Genomic DNA, 25,750 nt, shown 5'->3' with positions numbered 1-25,750 from the left:
TGAATAAATCAGACTCATCATGCAAGGAATTGAAACGAGCATGGTTATGGCTTGAAAGAAGATGCCTACAGGTATTAAGAAACTTCTCCTTTGAAAAATGTGTATTGAAAAATAATTTTATTGCCTTTATTCTTCCTGAAGAAACACTTTTGAAAAATGAAAGACTCTCTAAACTGAAGTGAGAGAATATTTGTAGCAATTAAGGGACTGTTTCCTCAGATATTATTTTCAACTGGAGATCTTGACGTGGCCAATTAATGAATATTGATTCAAGCTATTTATACATCTTTTTGAACTATATCAAAAGTGTGCAAATTTTAAACTTATAGTTAGAAGAATTTTTCACAAAATGAGCACCCAGATTAAGAAACAAAATATTGCAAACACCCAACAGCCCCTTCTCATGCCTCTTCCAATTATCACCCCCCAAAAAAGTGATCAGTGCCCTGATTTCTAACACCGTACGTGAGTTTTGCCTAATTTTGAATTGCTAATCTCTTTTTAACCTCAGTGTCATCAATTATCATGATTTGATCAAAGCCAATTTGAGATACATTCCTGTAAGATAATGTTTGGATGCTTTTAACAGTAAAACATAGACCAGAAGCTACCTCGTTTTGAATGTAGTTTTTGTTTCATGTATTCTTAATATCACTGTGAGATTAAAATAAGCCGTACTTTTTCTTCTTTCCTTCTCATCATACAAATAGCCTTTGGTGATATTTGGAAAGGGCTCCAAAAGAAGGGGGCAAGATACACGTGTAAGAACGCCTCAGGTAGATCAGGAAGCACAGTATGCCTTCTCTGGTGGGAGATCACACAAAGGTGCCACACAAGGGCCTGGGTGGCACCTGGCTGACTGAGCAGTGCGTGTTGGTAGGGCCAGAGGGAGTTAGCCAAATGGTGAACGATGTCACTGCATGTCCAACTTTTGTTCTTTCTTTAGGAAAAATAATCCACTCTTCTGGACTGTTGTTGCTGGGGATCATGACAGAACCCTGAAAGAATCAAGCGAGCAGGTGAGAAATGTCTTTAAAGGTCATTTTACCTTTACGTTAAGTGTTGTCACGTGCCAGAGAATTCCTTTAGCTAAACTATATAATTAGATATTCAACTCCTACTGCCCCTTTACATTTATAATTTATACCACTATTTAAAGGCACAATTGGAGATTACATTTTTCATCGGAGAATTAGGTGAAGTTAATGAGGAAGTACAAATTCAGGTCCATGTGCACAGGTACAGATAGGCTGGTTTCTTTAGGACCGCCAATCCTCAGAAAGTGGACTGGAAATTATGGACACAGATTACCCTTTGGAATTTAATACGAAGTCAACTTCATTGCTGACGTATGGAAATGCAGTGATTGAAGCTTTATTTTTGGACTGTTATGCAAGGATGTAGTTTGACTCATTGACTTAATCTTGTAATTCTCTTGCTTGCCACTGATACAGGTGAGAAGGACAAAGCGTATCGTGGTGCATGAAGACTTTGATGGCCTGAGCTATGACTCGGACATCGCCCTAATGCAGCTGAGCTCTCCTCTGGAGTTCAACTCTGCGGTGAGGCCAGTGTGTCTCCCACACGGCACGGACCCTCTGTTTTCCTCGGAGATCTGTGTTGTGACTGGATGGGGAAGCATTAGTGAAGGTAAACATTCTACCTTTGCAAAAACACTACTGCAGGTTGTTCATTTTAAAAATTTGTCATGGAAAGGATACCTGGTATTGTCTGTTTTAGCCTTCCTTCCAAAAGATATTAGGTTGGTGCAAAAGTAATTGCGGTTTAAAAGGTTAAAAATAATGGCAACAACCGCAATTACTTTTGCACCAACTGAATAGAAACCATGTTTAGTTTAGTTGTAAGAGGTGATCAAATTAGCGAATGGGCTGTTTTATATTTTTCTTTTAGTGTGACCAATTATAAGTAGGTTAGATTGGTAAAGGGCCAGGTAATAAGTTTTTAGGCTTTGCAGGCCATATGGTCTCTGTCACAACTCCTCAGTTCTGCCATTGTAGCACAAAGCAACCATAGACGATGTGTAACAGAATGGATGTAGGTGTGTTCCAGTACAACTTCCTTCATGAAATTTAAATTTCATGTAATATTCATGTGTCACAAAATATTATTCTTTGGATTTTCTCAACCATTTAAAAATGTGCAAACCTTTATTAGTTCCTGGATTATACTACAGTACAGGCCAGGGGTTAGGGAGGGTAGGGGTGTGCTGGCACCCCTGCTGGCTGTGATCTGCTAACTCTTTGGCTCAGTTATAGAGCCTTTAAAGCCATGGCGAAATACTTATTTTTTTTTTCAGGATTTTTAAAAATATGCTTTCTTTTTTTTTCATTGAAGTTTATTGAGGTGACAATTGTTAGTAAAGTTATATAGCTTTCAGGTGTACAATTCTGTAATATATCATTGATATATCATATTGTGTGTTTGCCATAGTGAATATTGAAACAGCTGAATGGGTTGATGTTTGTGTTTTACTTCTTTTCAATATCATTTTCTTTTACATTTTCCTTCTGTTTCTATGCCACTTATTTGGAATCCGTCAGCTTGAAGGAGAAGGGATTTATCTCTGCACAGAGTGCTCATGTTCACAACTTACTGTACCACCTGCAGCCAAATTGCATTTCGTAACCACCATTTGAGGATATTTTATCCTCCCCGTTTTGCAAATGAAGAGGTTATGGCCCCAAGCTTAAAGTAACTGATTAATATCCCATGACAAATAAATATCAGAGCTAGGATTTAAAATCAGCCGTGTCTCAGCTGATAACCCCTGAATGGCTTTTTCTTATACCTAGAATACAACTGGAACTCCTAGCCTGGCTTGGTATCTATTAGGTTGGTGAAAAGTAATTGCGGTTTTTGCAATTATTTTTAACCTTTGAAACCACAATTACTTTTGCACCAACCTATATGTGAGTTCACATCCACTTAACTCTCCAACTTCATTTCCTCCTTTCGTCCCTTTCAGGCACCGTGGTCTTCTTTCTTTCTCTGAAACACCAAACTTGTTCTGCTTTCTGAAGCTCTGTACTTTGTTTTCTTCTACTTGGAACACTCTCATTCTAGTCTCACAGCTGCCTCCTCCTCATTCCATTCTCAACGCGAAGGTCCCTCCCCTTCTCAGACCACTTTGTTGCAGCGGGACTGTCCTTCCATCACTTTCTGCGCTACACACTTAATCATCTCATTGTACATAAACATTCTTGACATTATTTTATGCCATCATTTTCTACATCTCACCCGTTAGAATGGATGAACCTCTTGGAGGCAGATCTCTGTCTAATTGACCACTCTCTCCCCAGGGCTTGAAGTGTACTTAGCATAGAGGAAACATTCAGTACATATTATTGACTGAGTGGCTGCAAAGCCCTTGAATACATGTGCCCATTCTCTAACACCTTCAACCTCCACCAATTCCATAACCACCAGACAACTGAGAAGTGGTTACAGTCTTAGGAAAGATGAATCCTTTCTTTTAACCTCAGTTTTGATTTTGAGACATAATGGTAAGCAACACTGATGGGGATGGTCCCTGAAAAGAAGTGTTTAAGTACATTAAATAACTTGTGTATTAGATTAATACATTAAAAAGAGTACAAGATTTAGAGTCATATCAAGGCTGGAGTCCTAGTTTTGTCCCATAAGTGCTTTGAGATCAAATGTTCACAGCGCTGGCTTTTTCATGTGCGGTCACTGATAGCCCAGCTTACAATGTTGGGAATTTGTTAGGTTAAAGCGAAGGGATTTATAAATATTATAAATGTTGGTGCAGAGCAAGTCTGAACTTAAATATCTATTGTTAACATAACTTCTTGCTTCATTATTAAACTCTCTTTCTGAATCTGTTTCTTAATTAGGCAGTGGCCTGGCACGTCGCTTGCAGCAGATTCAAGTGCCTGTGTTAGAAAGAGAGATCTGTGAACACACTTACTATTCTGCTCACCCAGGAAGGATCACAGAGAAGATGATTTTTGCTGGCTTTGCAGTGACTGGAAGGAATTTCCATCAGGTAAGACAATTATGAGTTTGCTGAGGAGGGTAGAAAATTGTCACTGCTACATATTCTCCACAGATGAGGAGACCACCCTCAAAATCACAGACAGCCATCTTAGCCTAAGCCTCATAGCATCAGGGCACATCCCCTCATCCAAAGGCCAGTAAGTAGGACAGCAGGAAGAGTGAGTTACTTTATCCAAAATTGCTGAGATGGCAGGCAATGGGTGGCAGCAGCCAACAACCGAAAGAGCAGGTGGGTACATAGAGGAAACATAGAAGTAGGAGATGAAAGCACCACTAAACTGGCCTGCAGGTAGGAAGATGTGTTCAGATATATTAAAGGCTTTGGGAAAAGAGGAATGAAGAAATAAGGATTTTAAATTAGTGTATCCTGTGTATGACTTTTATTGTGTATATCCTATTTATGACTTTTATTGAGTTTTGTTTTAAATTGTTGCTAATCTCCAGTATGTTCACACCTGCTTTTCCACAACAGATGAAAATAATCATGAGGAAAATGAGAACTTTTGGAAAAATGATTTTTATATGAAGTGGAAAACAAACCACAAAGCAATAGTTTAATTTCAGTGATATTATAGAGGCACAGAGCTGTATAGATGTATTCGCACTGGGCAAGCATATTACTAGCAAGTTCAGAATCACCTAAGAAAAAGATGGAATATGGATGAATGGATTGCAAGCTCCAGTTTTAATAATCACAAAGCCATCTGAGGAATGTGACTTTAGATATACAACCAAAAAGGATTTCTAACAGTCTGCAGCCCACCTTCAATACCTAGTCGGATTTGAGCAGCCCACCTCAGGGAAAGTTGTGGTCTTCAGGGCAGACATACTTCTCCAGATTTGGCATTTCATACAGGCCTAGAGTAGAGGGAAGGAAGGGTGAATCTCTACTCTTCACTGCTTCTTGATAGTTCCCCCACCCCACTCAATCAAGAAACATGAACCAATGGATGTCACCTCTATGGGGAAAAACCTGGGCATTCACCTGGATATAAGTCCTTCCATGTGAAAACACAGAGAGAAGGAAGGAGGTCACTTCTTAACACTGAACATAATATATTGCACTTAAACCCCAAGTACTACTCAAATTCCGTTATATGTTGCGTATCTTAATTTGCATTTCCCAGAAGACCCAATGATAAAGACTCAATTGCAATGGCCTGTTTAGGAAGTACAAATATCACCAGTGGGAAAATGAGGAGGAAGTACAGGGAAGGGAAGGCTGCCAATCTAGGATGTACCATTAAGCCAGCTACCACAGGGAGGGACTGAGCTTAATCCTGCAGCAAAACTCTGGCAATGACGCAAAACATACTGAGAATATTTATACCCTGTGAGGGGTGAGAGAGCTGGGATATTTATACACTATTTCCCCAATGTCATAGTTCAGAGGGAGCACGTCCTACTTCTGGCCTGCTTCCTGGGTTGGGTGGAGGGATGGAAGGAAGCTCTCAGGCACAGAGCCAGGATGTAGATTGGAAGATGTAAAGAATATAAGACGGGCACTTCTACAACTGCTAGAAGACATAAATGTTATAAAAATCAAATAGAAAAATACTCTGATTAATGTATTCATTCTCTCCCTTTTGAGGGATGGTTTTTCTCTCTGCTTGGAGTCAAGGAACTCATAAATGGCTCTGCTGTCACTGTTATTTGACAGCATCTAACATTAAGGGAACACGTTAATCTGTATTAAGAGAATAAAGAAGAAGTAGGGAGGGGAATTACTTTCATGTTAGCAGTGACACAAATATTGTGATCTCCATTGGCTTACTTCAGCTCCATCCAACGGTCACTTTGGCGGCAGTGCGACCAAATTTACAGCCAACATGATGGTAGAAAAATAGGGAGTTGAGACTGATGAAGAAACGTGGCTCACTTTCTTTTACAAATTACCAAAAGGGTGACTTCAGAAACTTGCTTTAATAAAATGGACTCTAATATTTCTGTCTGGTAATTGATTTCTACTCTCCTGTGTATGCTCAGAGGTAATGGACCTGCTAATGTAATTTCTCATTCATCCAGGAAAGTGAAAATAAGAATGTCGGAATGCAGAGACATGGGAGTTTCAGATATGCGATGTAGAATTCTATGGTTCTTTGCTCACAAAGATTTTGGATTTTTTTTAAATGTCAAGTTCTTTGACCTACAAAGTGATCTCTGTCATAACAGAGTGATATATATAGGTCCTATTCCTGCTGACTTTTCCAGTCAATTGCATGCTTCTCTCCTTTTGCTTACTGTGTTTCAGCCATATGGATTGTCTTCTGACCTCCCAACCTGCCACATATTTGCCCAACTTGGAGACTTAGCCCAGATATCAATTCTGCATAAAATGTTATTCCTCCAGGTTTTTGAAAAATATGGCTCCTTCTCATCCTTCACATGTCAACTCAAATGTTATTGAAACTTCATACACATACACATACCTGTGAGTACGCATACACATATCTACCCATATAATCTACATTTCGCTCTGAATATTTCCTTTACAGCTATTGTCATTTTCTAATTTGTTTTTCGTCTGTCTTTCTCAGAATGCCTAGCTCACAATAGGCACTGAATAATTTTTTAAATAATTAAGAAATAACATTTGTTTATTGAATACCATGTGGTAGGCCTTATGATAAAAGGCCTAGCAATAAAAGATAAATTAGATAGGCGTTTTCTGTATCATGGGATGTTTGTAATTACCTAAAAGTATTCTAGATTGGGTTTGTGTTAATACTGAATGAATGAGAGATTTAAAAGAAAACAAATCTGACTTGCTTCATAAAACAATTTTCAAACTGGAAGGGGGTCTTAAGTATAATCTTATTTTATGTAGGGAAAAAAAGACCCAGAATAAATGCTAATTGTTTTACGTTACAGACTAGGGAATCTATCCTCTTATCCCCAATTTAGGATTTATTCTGTGACATTCTTCATATAATCTAAATAGGTATATCAACTGTGTCATCAGCTCAGTTTATTTTATAAAAAGACATATTAAAGATTTAGTTTAGTCCTAAATACATTTGTATCAAAAAAGGGAGCTGATTAAAAATCAGAAAGGCTTTCTTAAAAAATGCAAATCTTGTGTTTTAATGCTTGAGGGGTTTTTTTTTTAGCTTTATTGAGATATAATTGACATATGTAACATTGTGTAAGTTCAAGATGCACAATTAATGATTGGATACACTTAGATATTGTGAAACGCTCACCACAGTAAGGTTATATAACACCTCCATCACCTCACATAATTACCATTTCTTGTGCTGAGAATATTTAAGATCTTATCTTTTAAAATATTCAAGTGTATAATATAACATTATTAACTATAGTCACCATTTTGTTTATTAGATTCCCAGAACTTGTTAATTTTTTTGACTAGAGGTTTGACCAACATCTCCCTATTTCCCCACTCCCAACCCCTGGTAACAATCATTCTACTCTCTGTTTCTGTGAGTTCAGCTTTTTCACATTTCACATATTAGTGATATCATACAATATTTGTCTTTTGCTGTCTGACTTTTCACTTAGCATCGTGTCCTCAAAGACCATCCACGTTGTCTCAAATAGCAGGATTCCCTTCTTTCTCATGGCTGAGTAATGTTTTGTTGTATATATACCACATCTTTATCCATTTATCCTCTGGCAGAAAAATAGATTATGTCCACATATTAACTGTGTGAATAATGCTTCAATGAACACTAGAGTGCAGATATTTCTTTGGTATGCTATTCTCATTTCCTTTGGATTCATACCTAGAAGTCAGGTTGCTGAATCATATGGTAGTTCTACTTTTAAGTTTTTGAGGAACGTTCATACTGTTTTGTATAATGGCTGCACCAAGTTACATTCCCACCAACAGTGCACAAAGCTTCCCTTTTCTCCATATCTTTGATACACTTTTTTATCTCTGGTCCTTTAGATGGTAGCCATTCTAATAGGTATGAGATAATATCTCATTGTGGTTTTGATTTTCATTTCCCTCATGATTAATGAGTTGAGAAACTTTCCATGTAACTGTTGACCAACCGTGTGTATTCTCTGGAAAAATCTGTATTCAGATTCTCTGCCCATTTGTAAATTGCATTTTTTAATTATTGATTTGTATGAGTTCTTTATATATTTTGGATATTAATCCTTTAACAGGTATATGGTTTTAAATATTTTCTCCCATTTCGTAGGTTGCCTTTTTATTTTGTTGATTGTTTTTTCTGATGGACAGAGCATTTTAGTTTGTTGTAGTCCCCCTTACTGACTCTTGCTTTTGTTGCTTGTGCTTTTGGTTTCACATTAAAAAAAAAAAAATTGTTGGCCAAGACCAATGTCAAGGAACTTTCCCCCCTGTGTTTTCTTCTAGGAGTTATACAGTTTGAGGTCTTATGCTTAAGTCTTTAATCTATTTCAAGTTAATTTTTGTGAGTGGTGTAAGATTGGGGTCCAATTTACTTTTTCTGCATGTTGTTATCCACTTTTCCCAGCACCATTTATTAAAGAGACTATCCCTTTCCCCATTGAGTACTCTTTGCTCCCTTGCCAAATATTCATTGACTAATATTTGTGAAGGTTTTTTCCTGGGCCCACGATTCTGTCCCATTGATCTGTGTGTTTATTTTTATGCCAGTATCATACTGTGTTGATTACTATGGATTTCTTATATATTTTGAAATCAGAAAGTTTGATGACTTTATCTTTGTTCTTTCTCAGGATTATTTTGGCTATTTGGGGTCTAATGTGGTTCCGCATGAATTTTAGGATTGTTTTTTCTATTTCTGTGAAAAATCCCACTGGAATTTTGATATAAACTGTATTGAATCTATAGATGGCTTTGAGTAGTATGGACGCTTTACAATATAAATTCTTCTGATCTTTGAACATGGAATATTTTTCCTATTATGTCTCTTTTTCAATTTGTTTCATCAAAGTCTTACAGTTTTCAGTAGAGATCTTTCATCCTTGGTTAAATTTATTTATTCCTAAGTATTTTATTACTTTTGATGCTGTTGTACATAGGATCGTTTTCTTTATTTCTTTTTTTATATGTTTTGTTGTTAGTATGTAGAGACCAACTGATTTTTATATGTTCATTTTGTATCCTGATACTTTACTGTATTTTTTAATTAGTTCTGAAGTGGTTGTTCTTTTTCCAGTGGAGTTTTGGGATTTTCTATATATAAGATCATGTCATCTGCAAATAAAGACCTTTCTGATTTGGATTTCATTTTTTGTTTCTTATCTGATTGCTTTCTCTAGGACTTCCAGCACTATATTGAATAGCAATGGTGAAAGTGGGCACCCTTGTCTTGTTCCTGATCTTAGATAAGAATCTTTCAACCTTTCACTGTTAAGTATGATGTTAGCTGTGGGTTTGTTATATATGCCTTTTATTTTGTTGAGGTATGGTCTGTCTATATCCAATTTGTTGAGAGTTTTTATTATGAAAGGATGTTGCATTTTGTCAAAGCTTTTTCTGTATTAATGATAATCTGATTTTTAACTTTCATTTTATGAATGTAATATATCACATTAGTTTGCATATGTTGAACCATTCTGGCATCCCTGGAATAAATCTCACATAATCATGGTGTATGATCCTTTTAATGTGTGTTGAATTCAGTTTGCTAATAAAGATACTCCTTGACTTATAATGGAATTACATCCTGATAAAACGCGGTAAGTTGAAAATATAATCAAGTCAAAAATGCATTTAGTACACTTAATGTACTAAATACATAGCTTAGCCTACATTACCATAAGTGTGCTCAGAACACTTACTTCAGCCTAAAGTTGGGCAAATTGTCTCACTGCTACTCCCCAGCCTCATTAGAGAGAGTATCATACTCATTTTGCTAGCCCAGGAAAAGATCAAAGTTCAAAAAAGTTTCTACTAAATGAATATTACTTTTGAACCATCATAAAGTTGAAAAATCATAAGTGAAACCATCATAAGTCAGGGACGACTGGCATTTTGTTGAGGATTTTTGCATCTATGTTCATCAGAAATACTGGCCTGTGATTTTCTTTTCTTGTGGTTTTCTTTTGGTGTTCTTATCTGTCTGCAATATCGGGGTAATGATGGCCTGATAAAATGAGCTTCAATTTTTTTGAAAGAGTTTGAGAAGGATTGGAGTTAATTCTTTAAATGTTTAGTAGATTCTTCAGTGAAGCGATCTGATTCTGGACTTTTCTTTGTTGGGATGTTTTGGATTATTGATTCAATCTCCTGACTTATATTGGTCTGTTCTGATTTTCTGTTGCCTCATGATTCAGTCTTGGTAAGTTATATGCTTCTAGGTGGTCACATGCTCTGCTTAATGACAAGGCTGCATTCTGAGGCATCATTAAGTGATTTTGTCTTTTTGCAAACATCTTAGACTGTACTTATACAAACCTAGATGGTATAGCCTACTACTGTAATTTTATGTGCTATGCTTTTATATGACTGGCAGCACAATGGATTTGTTAACACCAGAATCACCAGAAACACAAAGATAATGCTACGATATTAGGATGGCTACAGTCATTATGTGATAAGAATTTTTCAATTTCTTGATAATCTTATGGGGCCACAATCATATATGTGGTTCGTCATTGACTGAAATGTCATCATGTCGTGGTGCACAGCTATATTTCATCTAGATTGTTCCATTTTTGGTGTATAATTGTTCATAATAGTCTTTAACCTTTTGTATTTCTGTGATATCAGTTGTAAATTCTCCTCATTGATTTGTAGTTTTATTTATTTGAGTCTAAGTATTCTAAGTTATACAAATTGACATAGAATAATCTTTTAGAATTAAAGAAATGTTTTATGAATAAATTATTGGTTATTTCTGTTCCAAAATTGAAAACAGGGGCCCTGATTAAAGCAAATTGTTAGAACACATTTCCGTGGTGTTTCAGGGAGACTCTGGTGGGCCATTAGTGTGTAGACATGAGAAAGGTCCCTTTATCCTCTACGGCATTGTCAGCTGGGGAGCTGGCTGGGCCCAGCCAAAGAAGCCGGGTGTATTTGCCAGAGTGAGTGTCTTCTTGGCCTGGATCCAATCCAAAATCAAAGGTAAATACTTTTCAGATACTATGGAAACAATGCCTCTTTCTTTAGATTTCTATCAACATTATGAAAAACATTATAAAGTAGTATTTTGTTTATTTTAATTTTTAAACACATTAAAATGGACATTAAAATTCTCTTAAGAATAAGTTCTTCCTTGGACAGACTTATGGTAAAACTGACTTTTCCTGAGGCTGTTTAAATCCTAGATTTGCATTCTCGTTTAACAAAGGCTTCTTTGGAACAGACTACATTTTGTCCTCAGGCTTTCATCTCTATTTTTAACATGTTCTCTCCAGATACAGATGCTGCTTCACTTCAGATAAATAATGAAAGGAAAACCTTAGAAAGGAAACAATTGCTACTGCCCACACCTTCAACAGACAGTGCCTCTGGGCCAGGTAATAGATACTCATGTTATCCCATTAATACAACTAGTAAGAATTTAGCAAAAAGCAATGCATGTCTGGGTTTTCTTATTTTTTTCGGAACACCATAAACTCTGTTTTTATTCTGGTTGGTAGTTTAAGGTAAAAGAGAGGAGAGTTGTTACTATGATTGGGGATCTTTTCTGTCCCATAGATACAGTGGTTATAGGTGAAAAAAAAAAAAAAGAGAGAGAGAAAGAAAAAAAAGAAAAGTGTCTTGTGGTTGTGAAGAATCACCTGAATTGTGGAGAAGTGCATAGAATTATTCTGACCTTTGAGCTATTTATTCCTACATGAACAAAAGTCCTTATACTTTCGGTATCTTTCTAGGTAAAGACTCTGGATTTGAGATAACTAAGATCAGCATCAGAGTTAGTGTCTCTCTTAATTCTCCTGCAATCATTCGTGTGTTTCTTAATAGGATTTTGATTTTTAGTTAAAATTAAACAGCAGATGGAGAACTTGAAGTTTGTAATAGACTTATAGGGACATGAAAGTTCTATGATATCATCATTCTTGGTTTCCAAATGGTCAGGGTCTTTCCCTTTTCACCCATCTCTCCTCCCACATACACTCAACTGCTCAGACAACTAGGATGAGTTGGAGGAAAATTTAAAAAGATGTAAGAGAGAAGGGGTGAGGAATTGTTAAGAGTGATAAAACTTCAGTAGTAGAAAGGGATGAGATCTGGTGCCCAGATGGAGGGTTTAGTCGTGGGTAGGAGCAAAGCACAGTTCATCCATAATTGCTGGATGGAAGGCAGAATATTAGGGACTGATGCGGGTGTGTAGGTGGGAGTGGGGTGGGAGCTTCTAACTTCTCTTTTAATTGCTTCCTTTTTCTCAGTAGATGAAATGAGGTTGTAGAAGAGGGTTTGTGAGTTTTAAGAGACAAGTATGAAATCTCTAAAAAAATCACAAAGGGCATGGACTAAAAAAACATAGTAGGATTACAGGGCAGCACAAAAGTCTCTGAGATTAATGATCATAAATTTAGATGGAGACCAACCAGGTAGCTTAACTGTGTGTTTTCCTCTGAGGGATACCACATAGATGCAGAGCAGGTGGAGAATAGATTCAGAGTGGTTTTCCCCAAGTATGAGAGAGTATAAAGGAATTGAGAGTGTGTGTGAGGAAGGGATTCAAATGATGGATTATTGGAATTTAAACTAGGAAAAGAGTAAACAAGAATGAGAGATGAGTTACAGACAAGGGAAAGGTGATAAGATAGATGAATTACCAGTCTTAAAAGGTGGACGTAGTGTCGGAGGAAGCTCTGAAGACAGAAGGTTGTGGTTGGAGGCAGTGGTGCTTGAACCTGAGCTTATGGAAGGCTTGGGGTGTCTGCTAATGACCGGGTCATTAGGAGCTGACCATTGGGTTGAGTGGTTGAGGTTATGTGAGGGAAAGTTGAGAAACTGAGAAGTTTCAATGCTGGAATCATCATCTGTATGGCTACTGAAGTCAGCAAGATTTAAGGGAGGAATAGTGTTGGACAGAAGGTCTGCTAAAATCTAGAAACAAGAAGTAAGTCAGAAACCAGTTGTGGGTGGTATGGTCTGACAACACAAGAGTCAAAGTCAAAACAAGAATCAAAGAGTCATATTTAAATTAAAAGGAAATCTGGAACTGGGACTGAGATGGAGAGCAAAGTTAGGTCTGAGATGGTAAAAACTAATGATTTCAATGGTTTGAGCTAAATTAATAATTTCAATGAGTGCCTAAGTAAGTTAATGCATGTAAAGCACTTGGAACAGGGATGACATGACCAATGAGAAAGGTCAATAAGTGGTGGTGATAGTGACTATCTAATGTATTCTTTGAACTGTCCCCTTCAGGCTATTACAAAATGAACATTGTTAAAACGTAGAGAAGATGCATCTCATTTGTGCATGTTCAGGAATACTTATACATGCGAGAGAACTTTGAAAGTTGTACATGTGAAAGGGCATTGCTTTGTTGTAGTTCTATGACTATTCTATTCTATGAAATGTTAGGTCTATGTCATATTTAACACCCACCCACTCCCACTACTTGCTTTTTACACAAGGGAATTAAAAAATCTTAGCTATGCTTTTTGTTGTTTGTTTTTGTTTTTTGAGACTATTATGCCCTTTATAAAAAGCAGTGACTGGTTGGAAATCTATGACTTGATATGATTTGGCTCCTTTTCCAGGCAGATTTGTCATAGGGGATTCATGTGGAGAGGAAAAAAAGATTGGAAAGACATGTTGGGGCCAGACTCCGAGAGACCTTGCAAGGTGCTTTACTTTAGTTGCTTTGAACAAGGAAATAATTTAATTTTGTTTCATACACTATTTCCAGATTAGAGGGCATGTTCGGTAAAGACTAGGGACTGAGAAATCAGTTAGGTTACATTAAGTTAAAGTAGACCTAATGAATATTGAAATTAGATCACAGTAGCTGTATAAATGAAAAGGAGGATTTGCAAAGAAATAACAGAGGACTAGGCAATGGAGTAGAATCCTGAATTCTTGTAGCATTTCATTTCCCTTCTGCCATTCTTCATCTCTAGTGTTCATAAAATACATATTTATGTTTGTGTCTGCTTGGTTAGATTATTAATTTCTCTATGGCAGAGCATATATAATAATGAATATATTAATTAACTAAAACTTATACGTTAAAATGTGTTGATTTGAATGCAGAGTATTTCAATAAGTAGTTGCTCAGAAAGTTTTTGTCAAGGGAATAAACATAGGGGAAGTAGGAAGAGTCAAGGATATAACTTGAAAAAGGAGAAGCTGATTGTGGGGTCAGTGGACCAGGGAGCTACTGGCAGGTGAAGCTCTGCAGGTATCTCAGCAGATCCAAAGGTGCCCTTGAACTTAAGAGCAAGTCTAAGAAGTAAGAGGCATTTAAGTGCATTCAGCAAATTCTTCTCTTGACCTCAGTCACAAACTCCATGCATATAATCATTTGTCCCAGCAGGATAAATGCTCAGAGAAATGAGTGAAGATTTTAGGAACAGATCTTCAGTTGCATTTCAAAGGAGGAAAGAAATGAAAACATGCTGGGAGTAGAAAATGCAATCCACTGTGCATTTTCTAGGAAATTTTAGAAATTCTGCTAAAAGTAATTTTAAATAATTATGATTGAAATTCTATGTTACAACCTTATTTCAAGAAAATATGATGTATTAAATAGGATGATCTTTTTTACCCAAGAACTTGAAATTGATAATAATAAAGTTTTAATTTTCTTCTTGTAACCCTACATTTTTCAAGTTTGTGATAGAGCTTTATTTTACTTTGCTTTGTTTATGTTGTTTCCTGAGTCTGTGCGTTCTGAATTGCAGGCTGTTACTCTGAAAGGGAGCTAGAGGAGCCCAGAGGCTTCTTTTCAACTCCAAGATATCCATTGGATTACAGAGGAAAACTGGAATGTTCTTGGGTGCTCAGAGTTTCACCAAGCAGTATGGCAAAATTTACGGTTGAGTACCTGTCACTCCCGGAGTCTCATATGTGTCGAGATTCATTTCTGACTATTTATGAAGAAAATCACAGTGAAAGAAGGATGTCAGGTAATCCTTACTGGCATTTAAACTTTGTGCTGGGAGCCATTTTTGTAGAGGCAGCTTATAATCAAACTTGATAATAATAGCACCAAAATGTTGGTTCGTGTAATAGGCATGACTATTTTTTATAGACAAACCTAATATTTTCAAAATTTTAATTTGCAAAACAGATATACTAAAAGTCAAGTGTGTGTGTTTGTATGTATGTGTATTCAGGAGACAATAACAAAAACAACAGAAAAACCAGAGGGCCCAACTTCTTCAAACATACTAATACCATGGCAGAATGCCAGAAATGTGTATATGATAAAGGAGGAATTAAGATGGTTACAAATCAGACAGGGGCTAGATATGCTGAATTTTAAAATAAAGCAAAATACATTAAAGTCTTTTAAAATAACAGAATTAAAAAGATTTGCTAATAGTATGCCAGCTATCATTTCATTTCTTGTACAGACAAATCTGTTTTTGTTCAACAAAACAAACCTCATACCTCTTGTTTGTATAGGTGTAATACAGGCTTTTTGTCTCTCAATAAAGAGGAAACTAAGAAGGTGTTGGAAATAATTTGGCTGATGGGGAAGCCTGGAAGGAAAATAAGTTTGTGTATATTATTGTGTGTATGGTACACATACATATGCACATGCTTGATTCCCGAGTATATGGAGGCCAGGAAAATTGCTTTGGAGGTGAGATTGTTTTTTTAGGATTACATTAAGATGAGAGATTAAATCATTGATTTAAAAGGCACCAACATTTGTGTAATGAATCTTTCTTTAAAAATACCATCTCTTTTAGTGTTCGGAAAAAACTGTTATTGTGTTTCTTTAAAAATAAGACCTAGCCGGACAATCAGTTCTAATGCATCTTTTGGAGCAAAAATTAATATAAGACCCAGTCCTACTTTACTATAGTATAAAACTTGGTCATATAATATAATATAATATAATATAATATAATATAATATAATATAATATAATATAATACTGGGTCTTATATTAATTTTTGCTCCAAAAGATGCATTAGAGCTGATTGTCCTGCTAGGTCTTATTTTCAGGGAAACAGGGTAACTGCCTGTCTACTTTGCACATTTTCCCCTATAATCAGGATCACCTTCGCAATCCACCCTCCTTGGTCTTCTCCTTGTAGCCGGGATAAAATCCAAACCTTAGCACGACCTTTCCTCTCTCTCTCCCCCAGCTCCCCATGTTCCAGGAACTTTCATTGTCACCTGAAGACCCTTGTCCGTCTACTCCCAGCTCTTCAAAGAGCTCCTTCTCATCCTTGTCCCCCACCCCCCACAAGTCTTGACTAGAATGTCACCAGCTTAATGAGTCCTGCCTTAATTGATGTAAATTGCATCATCTCCTACCTGTGTACTTCATAGTGCCCTTAGTACTTACTGTCTCTTAACATGGTTTGATTTTTGTTTTATATGTTTGTGATTCGTCTGTGTCTTCCCTTTTGCATGTGAGTTTCCTGAGGGATGAAACTTTTGTTTCCTCACTTCAGAATTCCCAGTGCCTAGACTAGCACCTGACACATAGAAGGCCTTGAATGAATTAATGCATGAATGAATGAATGAATCAATGGTCACTTCCTCAAAGAGGCCTTGTCAGTCTAAAGTAGCATCATTTATTCCATCCCACAATCATTTTCCATCACATTACACTCGTTGTTTCATTTGTAGCTTTGGTCTCTATTTGAAATCATCTTCATTTACCCGACTGAAATGAAAGCTTCCTGAAAACAGGGATCTTGCTATTTTTCTCCCTCTGAAATCTCCCCAAATTAGGATAATGCCTAGAGACTCAGAACATTTTTTTGCATGAATGTATGCTGCCAAATTACTCTTCAGAAAGGCTAAAGGAGTTTTCATTGCCATCAGTAACGGGGGGCCTCTTTCACCATGCCCGTCACCTAATATATCAATTTAATAAGCATTTTTACTTTTTTCAAATCACTAATGGGGATAAATATTTTTTCACATATTGGTTAGCTATTTGTATTTGTTTATTTCTTGTCATTACCATCATTTTTTTTGAGTATTCTTTTTATTGGTTTATAAAATCTTATATATATAAAGATATTTTCCTTTGTCATAAGTTGCAAGTGCTCATCCCAGGTTGTAATTTAGCTTTAAATTTTATTGTAGGTTGATGTAACATTTTAAAATTTGTTCAAATTTATCCATCCATATCTCTGACCTTTGATTTATCTCATTGCTTTTATATTTAAAAATTCATTTTGAATTCAGGAAAAAAATTTAATTAAAAATTACTTCTTTAATCCTGCTAAATGTTTTGTCTTACATTGTAAAGTGATGCTATACCTGCTTCTTTAAAAAATAAGTTCTTTTATTTCTGATTTATAGCACTCTATTATACACTAGATTCTCATATAGACAGAAACATTTTCTGAGAAAACTTTCCTTTGTCATTATAACCTATTGTAAACCATGCTTGACTTTGTTGTGAACTAATTGGGGAGCCACTGTAATTTTCCAACCTGAAATTTCTTTGATTTGAAGTTGTCATCTTGAATCTTGTAGAATTGTTCCATCTTTTCAGATGGTAACTAGAAGAACTGCGAGACTCTTATGGAAACATTACCTCTTACTCAAGTCAGATAACATCTTATACTGTAAAGTGCTGTCTTTTGCCCTGTGGGAGCCAGCAATTCATTCAAGAGCTGCATTCATCTCTGCTTGCTACAAATAAATACTTAATTATTCTTCAAGCAGTATTTCAACATTATTCACCCAAATACATTATGCCAGCTAATTTTTTTTCCTGCTTGGATATGATCTTTCTTTTGTCCTCCCACAAGTATTTGTGGAGCACCTATGATAGGCCAGAGGCTGACTCTTCTTGGTTGTGGGATTCCAGGAGTGAACAAAACTGAATAGGTGGACAAGCCAGAGGGGAAATGAAGTGGGAAGGAGAGAAATAGTATCTAGGATGTAGGTACCATATAGTGGTATGTAGTATAAGCAGCAAATGTCTTTTTGAGTAGGTGATATTTAAATAAGTGTTACAGAATGATACTTGATTATTCTTAATACTAGATGAGTTTGAGTCTAAGAAATTCGCAGGTTCTTTCCATACCTTCTTAGTCAGCCCTCTAAATTGTTTAGAATTATGGTTGTAATTTTTTCTTGCATCTTTGACTTAAGTTTCTCAAAGTAAAGCAATAAAAAAAAAATGCCTGACACTGAGGAAAGAATACATTTTCAGATAGAAAAAGTTTTCCATCATGGATCTTAATGTGAGATATTTTTAATAAGTAGGTTAATTTTCTAGGAGAAAAATGACATATCAGCATCATTTTAAAGATAAAATAATTTACTACCTACTGTCCTTCAAGGAGCAATACCCATAGTAGACTGGGTATTCCGGGATGGGATTCATGGACCTGGGTTCAGATCCCAAATCCCCAGCCCACCAGTCTAATTTTGGGTAAATCACTTGAGTTCTGGAACTCTGTTTCCTCATTGGAGAGTGGAATAAATTCCTACCTCATGGGTACAAACTTGCAACTAATAGACAGGTAAGTCCCTGAAATTGAACAACCCACAGAATAGTGAATATAGACAATAATATTGTATTATAATCATCAAACTTGCTAAGGGACTAGATCTCAGTTATTGCCACCACAAAAAAGAAATATGTGATATGGTAGAGGTGTTAACTATTGCTACAATTGCAATAATATTACAATGTTTAATGTATCAAATCAACATGTTATATACCTTAAATTTACACCATGGTACATGTCAAATATATTTCAATAAAAATAAATAAGTAATTGCTATCTCTAAAATAGAGAAACTGCTCAAAAATTTGAGTTCCTGTTTTTTACTAGATTTGATTTTTTATAACCTAGGCGAATTATGTGGAAGACGGCTTTACCCGATGATTTTCATCAGCTCTGGACCACTGGTGAGGGTAACATTTCGTTCCCTTGTGCAAGGTGCTTTTGGCATAAGTTATATTGTCTTTAGAGTCCAAGGTATGTTTGGTCATTTTATAAACTTATAAAGTTAAAAGTTAATGATTTTCTTTTTAGGAACATTCAAAACTTATACATTGTTTTGTAACAAATTGTGTTTCTGTGTAGAATGAGTTTGTTTCAGGTGATCTGTGTGATTGGCTAGGTCCAAAAGAAACTGCTCGGTGGATGACTTGATTGATTTGTAAATCATTTCGAACTGTAATTTTTGGACATGGCTAAGATACATTGGTTGCCAAATAACAGTTTTGAATGTGATTGTGATTTTACACCACAGAGAGCTTTTTCTGCAGCTGTAACTCTCTTGGATGAGAAGATCTGGGTTCTCTATCTTAGCTGGCTGATTAGTTCTGGAGACTTTGTTATATCTATTTTCTTTATTGTGCTATTATAATAATAAAAGGTTAGAATGAGTTTTGAAAGCAAGCCACAATATTAGATGCCAGGATTATAAATGTAAACTGTATGCAATTCAGAGTTATCAGATTGCGTTTTAGAATATATAATTAGTAAATCTTTTCGACTCTTGATGAACATAGGTAACTGAAAGCTTGTTTCTCTCCTTGGCACCAAAAAGCACTGCAAAAATATATTTCGGTAAAAGTTAAGTGACTAATAAAGTAAAGCATGCATATCATATAAAAGTTTTTTTCTGAAGAACTATATTAAGAATGTTGCTTTCTGATGGAATTGTTCCTGGCACCAGCATTATCTACAGTCATCCAACCTTATCATCCGTAGACCCTAGGCTATGCCAAAGATAATTCTTAGAGTTGTTGGTTTTCTGTATCTTTGAATATTTCAGATACAGACTTTTCAGTGACACTAACCACCCTCTGTTGACTTTTTTCCTATAACAATTAATGAAGAAAGCTGACTGCTTTGATTTGACAAGCATATAGCAGGCCTCTTAAAAATTAGTTTTAGTCTCATTCCCTTTTCTTTCTTTACTTCTAGGTCCAAAGGATAGTAAAATAACCAGACTTCTTCAGAGGTCAAACCAAGAGCATGTGGCCACTTGTAAGGATGTTATTCTAACCAAACCACTAGGAATCATACAGATACCAAGATATTTTCACAGAGCCACTATGAGGTGAGGAAGGAATGTTTATTATGATGAAAGAAGTATATGAATGATTACTTGACACACAGTAACACTTGACGTTTGCCTAAAGCATTGTTTTCACCTCTTCTCCTTAAATAATAGACTGAGATAATCTCTGATCTGAGGCCTTCAATATACAAAAGAGGCCTTCAATATACAAAAGATAAGATTATCCCCATTTACAAATGGTACTTTTTCAACAAAAGAGATAATTTATCAAGCAAAGTGGAAAGTCACATTTCCATCAGAGTTTTGGAGATTGAAATAATGCACGTAGAATATTCTGGCACTAAGTAGGTACTCAATAAATGGTTCTTAAATTGCCATAATGGAAAGAGAGCTTTCTTTGAATTAAACAATAGAATAAGCTTAAAAGGAGAAATGAAAATTTAAGATTTATGTAATATCAACCTTAAGTAAGTTTATATGATTTGGGGAAGTTTGGGGCAAATCAGGCAAGAGAAGATCCTTAATTCTTACAGATGGCCGATCAGAATTTAGAGTACTTCCCATGATTGACCAACCATTCACCAAGATGGGTAAATTTACTTAAACCTTTTGACAAATTAAATATTAGAGAATATCTTTAATTGTTATAATTTAAAGTAGAAATCTTTCAGCCAAACACAAAGAAGCAGATATAAAAACTAAGGCACTCTAAGAATCAATGACAGTGATACATTAACTTCTGAATAGAGTAAATAATGGTATACGCTGTTTAGAAATCATTTCTGATGTTCTTCTATCTATTCCATAGCTGCCACTGGAGGTTACTAGCCCCTTTGAATCACATCATTCGCCTGGATATTATCAACTTCCAGATGAAACCGACACCTTTGGCATGTCAGGGTCACCTGCAGGTTTTTGAAGGATTTGGATGGGGCAAAAAATTAATAGGTAACTAATGTCCTATGGAGAACTATGCTATTGATTATTTTAATGAAATCTTCTTTGATTGTTTTATATTCTGTGTATGACTTACAAGTGTTGTAAATTAGCCTCTTCTTAGATGATATTGAAATAGCCTTACTATTACTATTGTTTTTAGATTTATTCTTGAAATTAACCTAATACTCTCTCAAATTAAGTTGAAAACAAAATCCAACTATATGCTGCTTACTTGGGTCATACCTAGATTAAAATTGCCCGGAGATACTAAAACTAAAACAGTTTAGACAAACATAACACAAGAAAATTGAGGCAATCGTAGTAGACAAAGTAATATTTATAGGAAAGACATTAAATGGGTTTATCAATTAGATGGTAACCAGAAGCCTGATTATAGTAATTTAAATGTATTATTCTGAAAAAAAAAGAGAGAGAGAGAAATCTAGACGTATGCAGATACACCACTAATTCAACAGTTCAACTCTGTCAAGATTGAAGTTACTGCAATTTTCTTATGTTTCCATACTGGCTATTTCAGTTCTCACCATTACACTGGAGGCAAAAGGAAGAAGGGGTATGGTGAAGGATTATTGCCATTGAGAAAGCAAACGCATTTCCAAGAATTCTGTGGCAGATTTAAGTCTCTTTGGCCAGATTTGTCACATGGCCATAGCTGACTGATTGATGACTCTGGAGAAGGGAAATGGAAATGGGGTTTGGGCTGGTGGACTAATAGTACCAGATGTGATGGGATATAGCAGTCCAGAGTCCTGGAATTTGATGATCCTAGGTTCAAATCTCAGTTCTGCCACACAGTAGTTAAGTGACTTGAAATTTTTCCCAAAGCTTTCTAAGACTCAGTTTCCTCATTTGTGATATAAGGATAATAATATCTACCTGCTGCTTATCATGTGATTTATGAGAACAGACACCACCACCACACACTCACACGTGTGCACTAATTCCCAGTTTACTTAGTCAAAGATGCAGATGTCCACTGAAACACGTGACTGCCCAGAGGGAGAGGATGCAGGGCCTTTTGCTGGCCTTTGACTTCCTGAAAACAAAACAAAAAACCCCACATGCCAGTAGGCTCCTGCCAGAATTGATGAAACAGCCAATCGTTAAAACACTGTCTTTTGTTCTTTGGTCTTATGTTACTATCCCAGAAGTAGACACAGTGACAATCTTCGTGTTTCTACTTAAGAGAAGTTAATAAATACTGAGCTGTCCTGGTTCCTGAGCCAATTTAGCATCAAAAGGGTCATGGCTTCTTTTGGGGAGAATGCAGAATCTGAGCCTGGTATCCATGGAAATTATCTTTGCTTCTTCCTGTCTTGCCTTACAGAATACCAGTTACTGGTACTGCTTCATAAGCTGGTTTTCAGACTTTAGTGATAATGCATGTTAATTATTATAAAAGAAACCAAGCTTATGCTGTGTTTGAATTAGAAATATACATTTCCATTCCTATTCTTTAAAATAGACTGTTGTTTCTCTAATGTCTCTCCATTGATGGGGTGTCAGAATACACACAGTTTAGAAGAACAAAGAAATACAGAAACGGAAAATAGTACATTAACTATATCAGTTATAATTTATAATGTTAATGAACTACATACCTGTTCTTCTTTACTTAGAATTAGTTCTTAAGATGTATGTACTACTTCCTATCTCCTCCCCCCGAAAGATTTTTTGACTCTATTTCAATTTTTGCAAGTAAGGTTTATAAATTCCAGGGGCTTAAAACTAAATTAAAAAAAATAAAAAATAAATAAATAAATAAATAAATAAATAAATAAATTCCAGGGGCTAACTCAATGCTTGAGGTCAATAGGTTATTCAATGAATATTCAACATAACCAGGTGCTATGATTTATTCCTAGAATACAAGGACAGTTTTTTTAATATTAAAAAATGTATTATATATCACATAACTAAGTCAAATTAGGAAAAATAGATATAAATTCATTATACAACAGTTATATTTTTAAAACCATACCTATAAAAATTAGTTAAAATATATCATGGAAAAATATTCCAATTATAATTAGCAACAAAAACCATAAAGCTAGGAATAACCTTAAAATGAAATGTGACATTTATCATCAAATGTAAAACTTTACACACACACACACACACACACACACACCAACACATGGATCTTAATAGAGAAAGCTATCATGCTCTAATACGGGAAGACATAATTAACATTAATTCATCTCAAATTAATTTACAAATATAGTATATTTTCCAAAAAATTTCAATGGGATTTTTTTTTTTTTTGGAGAGTAAGGAACAAGTTGATGACTCTAAAGTTTATCCTTAAGATAAATAACACTAGGTGAAAATGTTTTGGGGAAAAACTGATCAGTTGATGAAACAAATTATCAGATATTAAAACATACTTTAAAGCGATGATAACTAACATAGAGTAGTACTAGTACAGGAAGGGACACATAGGAATGGAAATAAATAGACCAGAAGGGAAATCAGAAATATAAGGCATGTATATATGATAAATTTGGGATTACAAATTAGAGAGAAAAATAAATCGTGTTCTTCATCATATTATTAAACAGCTGATTAAAGAGTTATACATTTTTCTTAAGCCATTAAAAGTAGAAAAAAATAGTTATTTTAGCTATGATTAGAGCATGACCTTCTCATAAAAGCAATGAAAGAAAACAGGAAATTATCAATAAATTCCTATATAATTAAAACCTTTTCTGCTCTAACCAAAACAAAATTCAAAAAGCTAATATCAAATGGGATTTTCAACAACTCTGAGAAGGGGTTAAGGTAATTAACATAGGGAATGTTCATAATTCAGTATTCGAAAAGTTCAAATCTGTAAAAATAAATTCATAGGTCCCAATGTCTTTGACTTGGTGTTAATTAAATTTCAAGTTAAAATCAGAGTCCCCAAAGCTTTTGACTTTTTGTTCATTTTCCAAGAAAATGACAAACTATTTGACCCAACTGATTTTTGAGAGACTAAAGCACTGGATTAACCATTAGCCTCCTTTAACAGATAAGAAAGGTTAGTGAATGTTTACTATCAGTTACTCTAAATTAAATCTTTTCTTATTTTATATCTTGTCACAATGAAGTTGATCCTCTAGCCATCTGTTTACTAAAAAGGGAGTTTTCCTATAATAGTAAAAAGCTTAATATTTCCTAGGATTATCTTCTTGAAACCTTGAAACTGTGTTACAGCGAACTACCTTTCTTAGAATATTTGTTTCAGAAAATATTGTGTATGATCAACATTGAAATGGTTTGTCAGAGGAAGCAGATCTGAGTCATCAACCTTATCATAATTAACCCTTGACTATGACGTTTCTAATGTACTACTACTTGACTCAGCAAGTATAAACCACAAGTTTATTCTTTTAGAATTAAGAGGATCCCTAACATAAAAAGTTTAAAAAGCAAGTACAAGAAATAAGAGTTATAAAATAAAATGTTTTCACGTAACTCTTTTATAAAACTGGAAAATCCTATATGTAATAATGAATGAGAAGATTAGGAAGAAAAACTACACAGTGTAATTAAAATTTTTTAAAGTGCTGCATATGACTAAAATAAAGGTCTAAAGAAAAACACACCAACATATTTAAGTGGATATTTCTAGAGTGCCAGATTATGAGTAATTATTTTTGAAATTCTCTGAATTTTTTCCAGTGAATGAGCATTCTAATCTTTAAAAAACTACAAAAAGCAAAAGAGGAAGGAAAAATGTTTTGTTCTGGAGTTGAACTAGCCTCATGGGGAGAACTTCATGTCAGCAGTCTGGCTATGAGCAGTCTCCCTCACAAGAGAACCATTGCTGCAGGGGCTCAGACTCCATCATCTTCTGAAGGATGCTTTAGAAATTCTGGGGTAATGGGAGATTGCACCATTCCTAACTAACCCTAGGATTCTGAATCTCAGGAGATCTCTAAGAACTATTGCCTAAGAAATTTTATTTAGACCAGCTAATGGTTTTGATTTCATGCCAATTACTGCTACATGCCTCTTATTCATTTGGCTATACTGTGAATAAACAAATGTTGTGTGTAGCTAAGGCTCAAATACACTTCTGAGTATGGTTATTTTTACTTAAGTCTGGTGACAAGAATAATTTTTTAGTTCCCTGAGGAACTAACTAGACCGTGTCACCTACTCTTATAATATATAGTTTTAAAAAGATGTACCAATGTTATTGAAGACATTTTAAGAACTGGGTACTGTGTTCTAGTTGGTTTAGAACCCCTTCCTTAGAAGTGCTTAGACTCAGGAATCTGGAACTCATTGGATTTTATTCTGCTTATTTTTCCCATTTTGATGTTGTTGGGAATAGATACAGTTTATATTTGTAATTTTTAAAATAGGATTCTTTTTTTCTCTTACTTTGCTCAATAACCTTTGCCTTGATGAACAGTAAACTTTTTTTATTCTTTTGGCTAGGAAAATTATGTGAAGGGGATTCACCTTCATTAAAATCTCATGGTCCTCTTATGATGTTGATTTTCACATACAATGTCAGTTTGGCTATGCAAGAATTTTCTTTGAGATATTCTTTTCATATTTCTGGTAAGTCTGTTGTGTTTTTTCACATTTTTTACGTATTTGTTTTATTGTACTTGTTATGAATAATATGTCACCAAATAAATAGATTTGAATTATTTATTTCATTTGTCATCCTTAGGGGAGAAG

General features: G+C 35.2%; 1 protein-coding gene across 1 annotated transcript in view; it reads left to right on the top strand.

Annotated features, from left to right (window-relative positions):
- OVCH1 (ovochymase 1) overlaps positions 1-25,750 on the top strand; it is a gene marked incomplete at its 5' end in the record, with an annotated part of 72,197 nt that overhangs the window by 24,425 nt on the left and 22,022 nt on the right. Inside the window, 10 exons of the mRNA XM_081058956.1 lie at positions 947-1,019; positions 1,455-1,650; positions 3,876-4,027; positions 10,930-11,086; positions 11,386-11,481; positions 14,827-15,051; positions 18,931-19,056; positions 20,014-20,149; positions 20,919-21,058; positions 25,502-25,627. Of these exons, the coding sequence (XP_080915082.1) occupies positions 947-1,019; positions 1,455-1,650; positions 3,876-4,027; positions 10,930-11,086; positions 11,386-11,481; positions 14,827-15,051; positions 18,931-19,056; positions 20,014-20,149; positions 20,919-21,058; positions 25,502-25,627 (1,427 nt within the window). The remainder of the gene's footprint in view (positions 1-946; positions 1,020-1,454; positions 1,651-3,875; positions 4,028-10,929; positions 11,087-11,385; positions 11,482-14,826; positions 15,052-18,930; positions 19,057-20,013; positions 20,150-20,918; positions 21,059-25,501; positions 25,628-25,750) is intronic.

The sequence above is a fragment of the Rhinolophus hipposideros genome, assembly GCF_964194185.1.
Source record: "Rhinolophus hipposideros genome assembly, chromosome: 9".
Lineage (NCBI taxonomy): Eukaryota > Metazoa > Chordata > Mammalia > Chiroptera > Rhinolophidae > Rhinolophus > Rhinolophus hipposideros.
The sequence above is the reverse complement of the archived record's forward strand: the minus strand, read 5'-3'. Positions and strand labels throughout refer to the sequence as shown.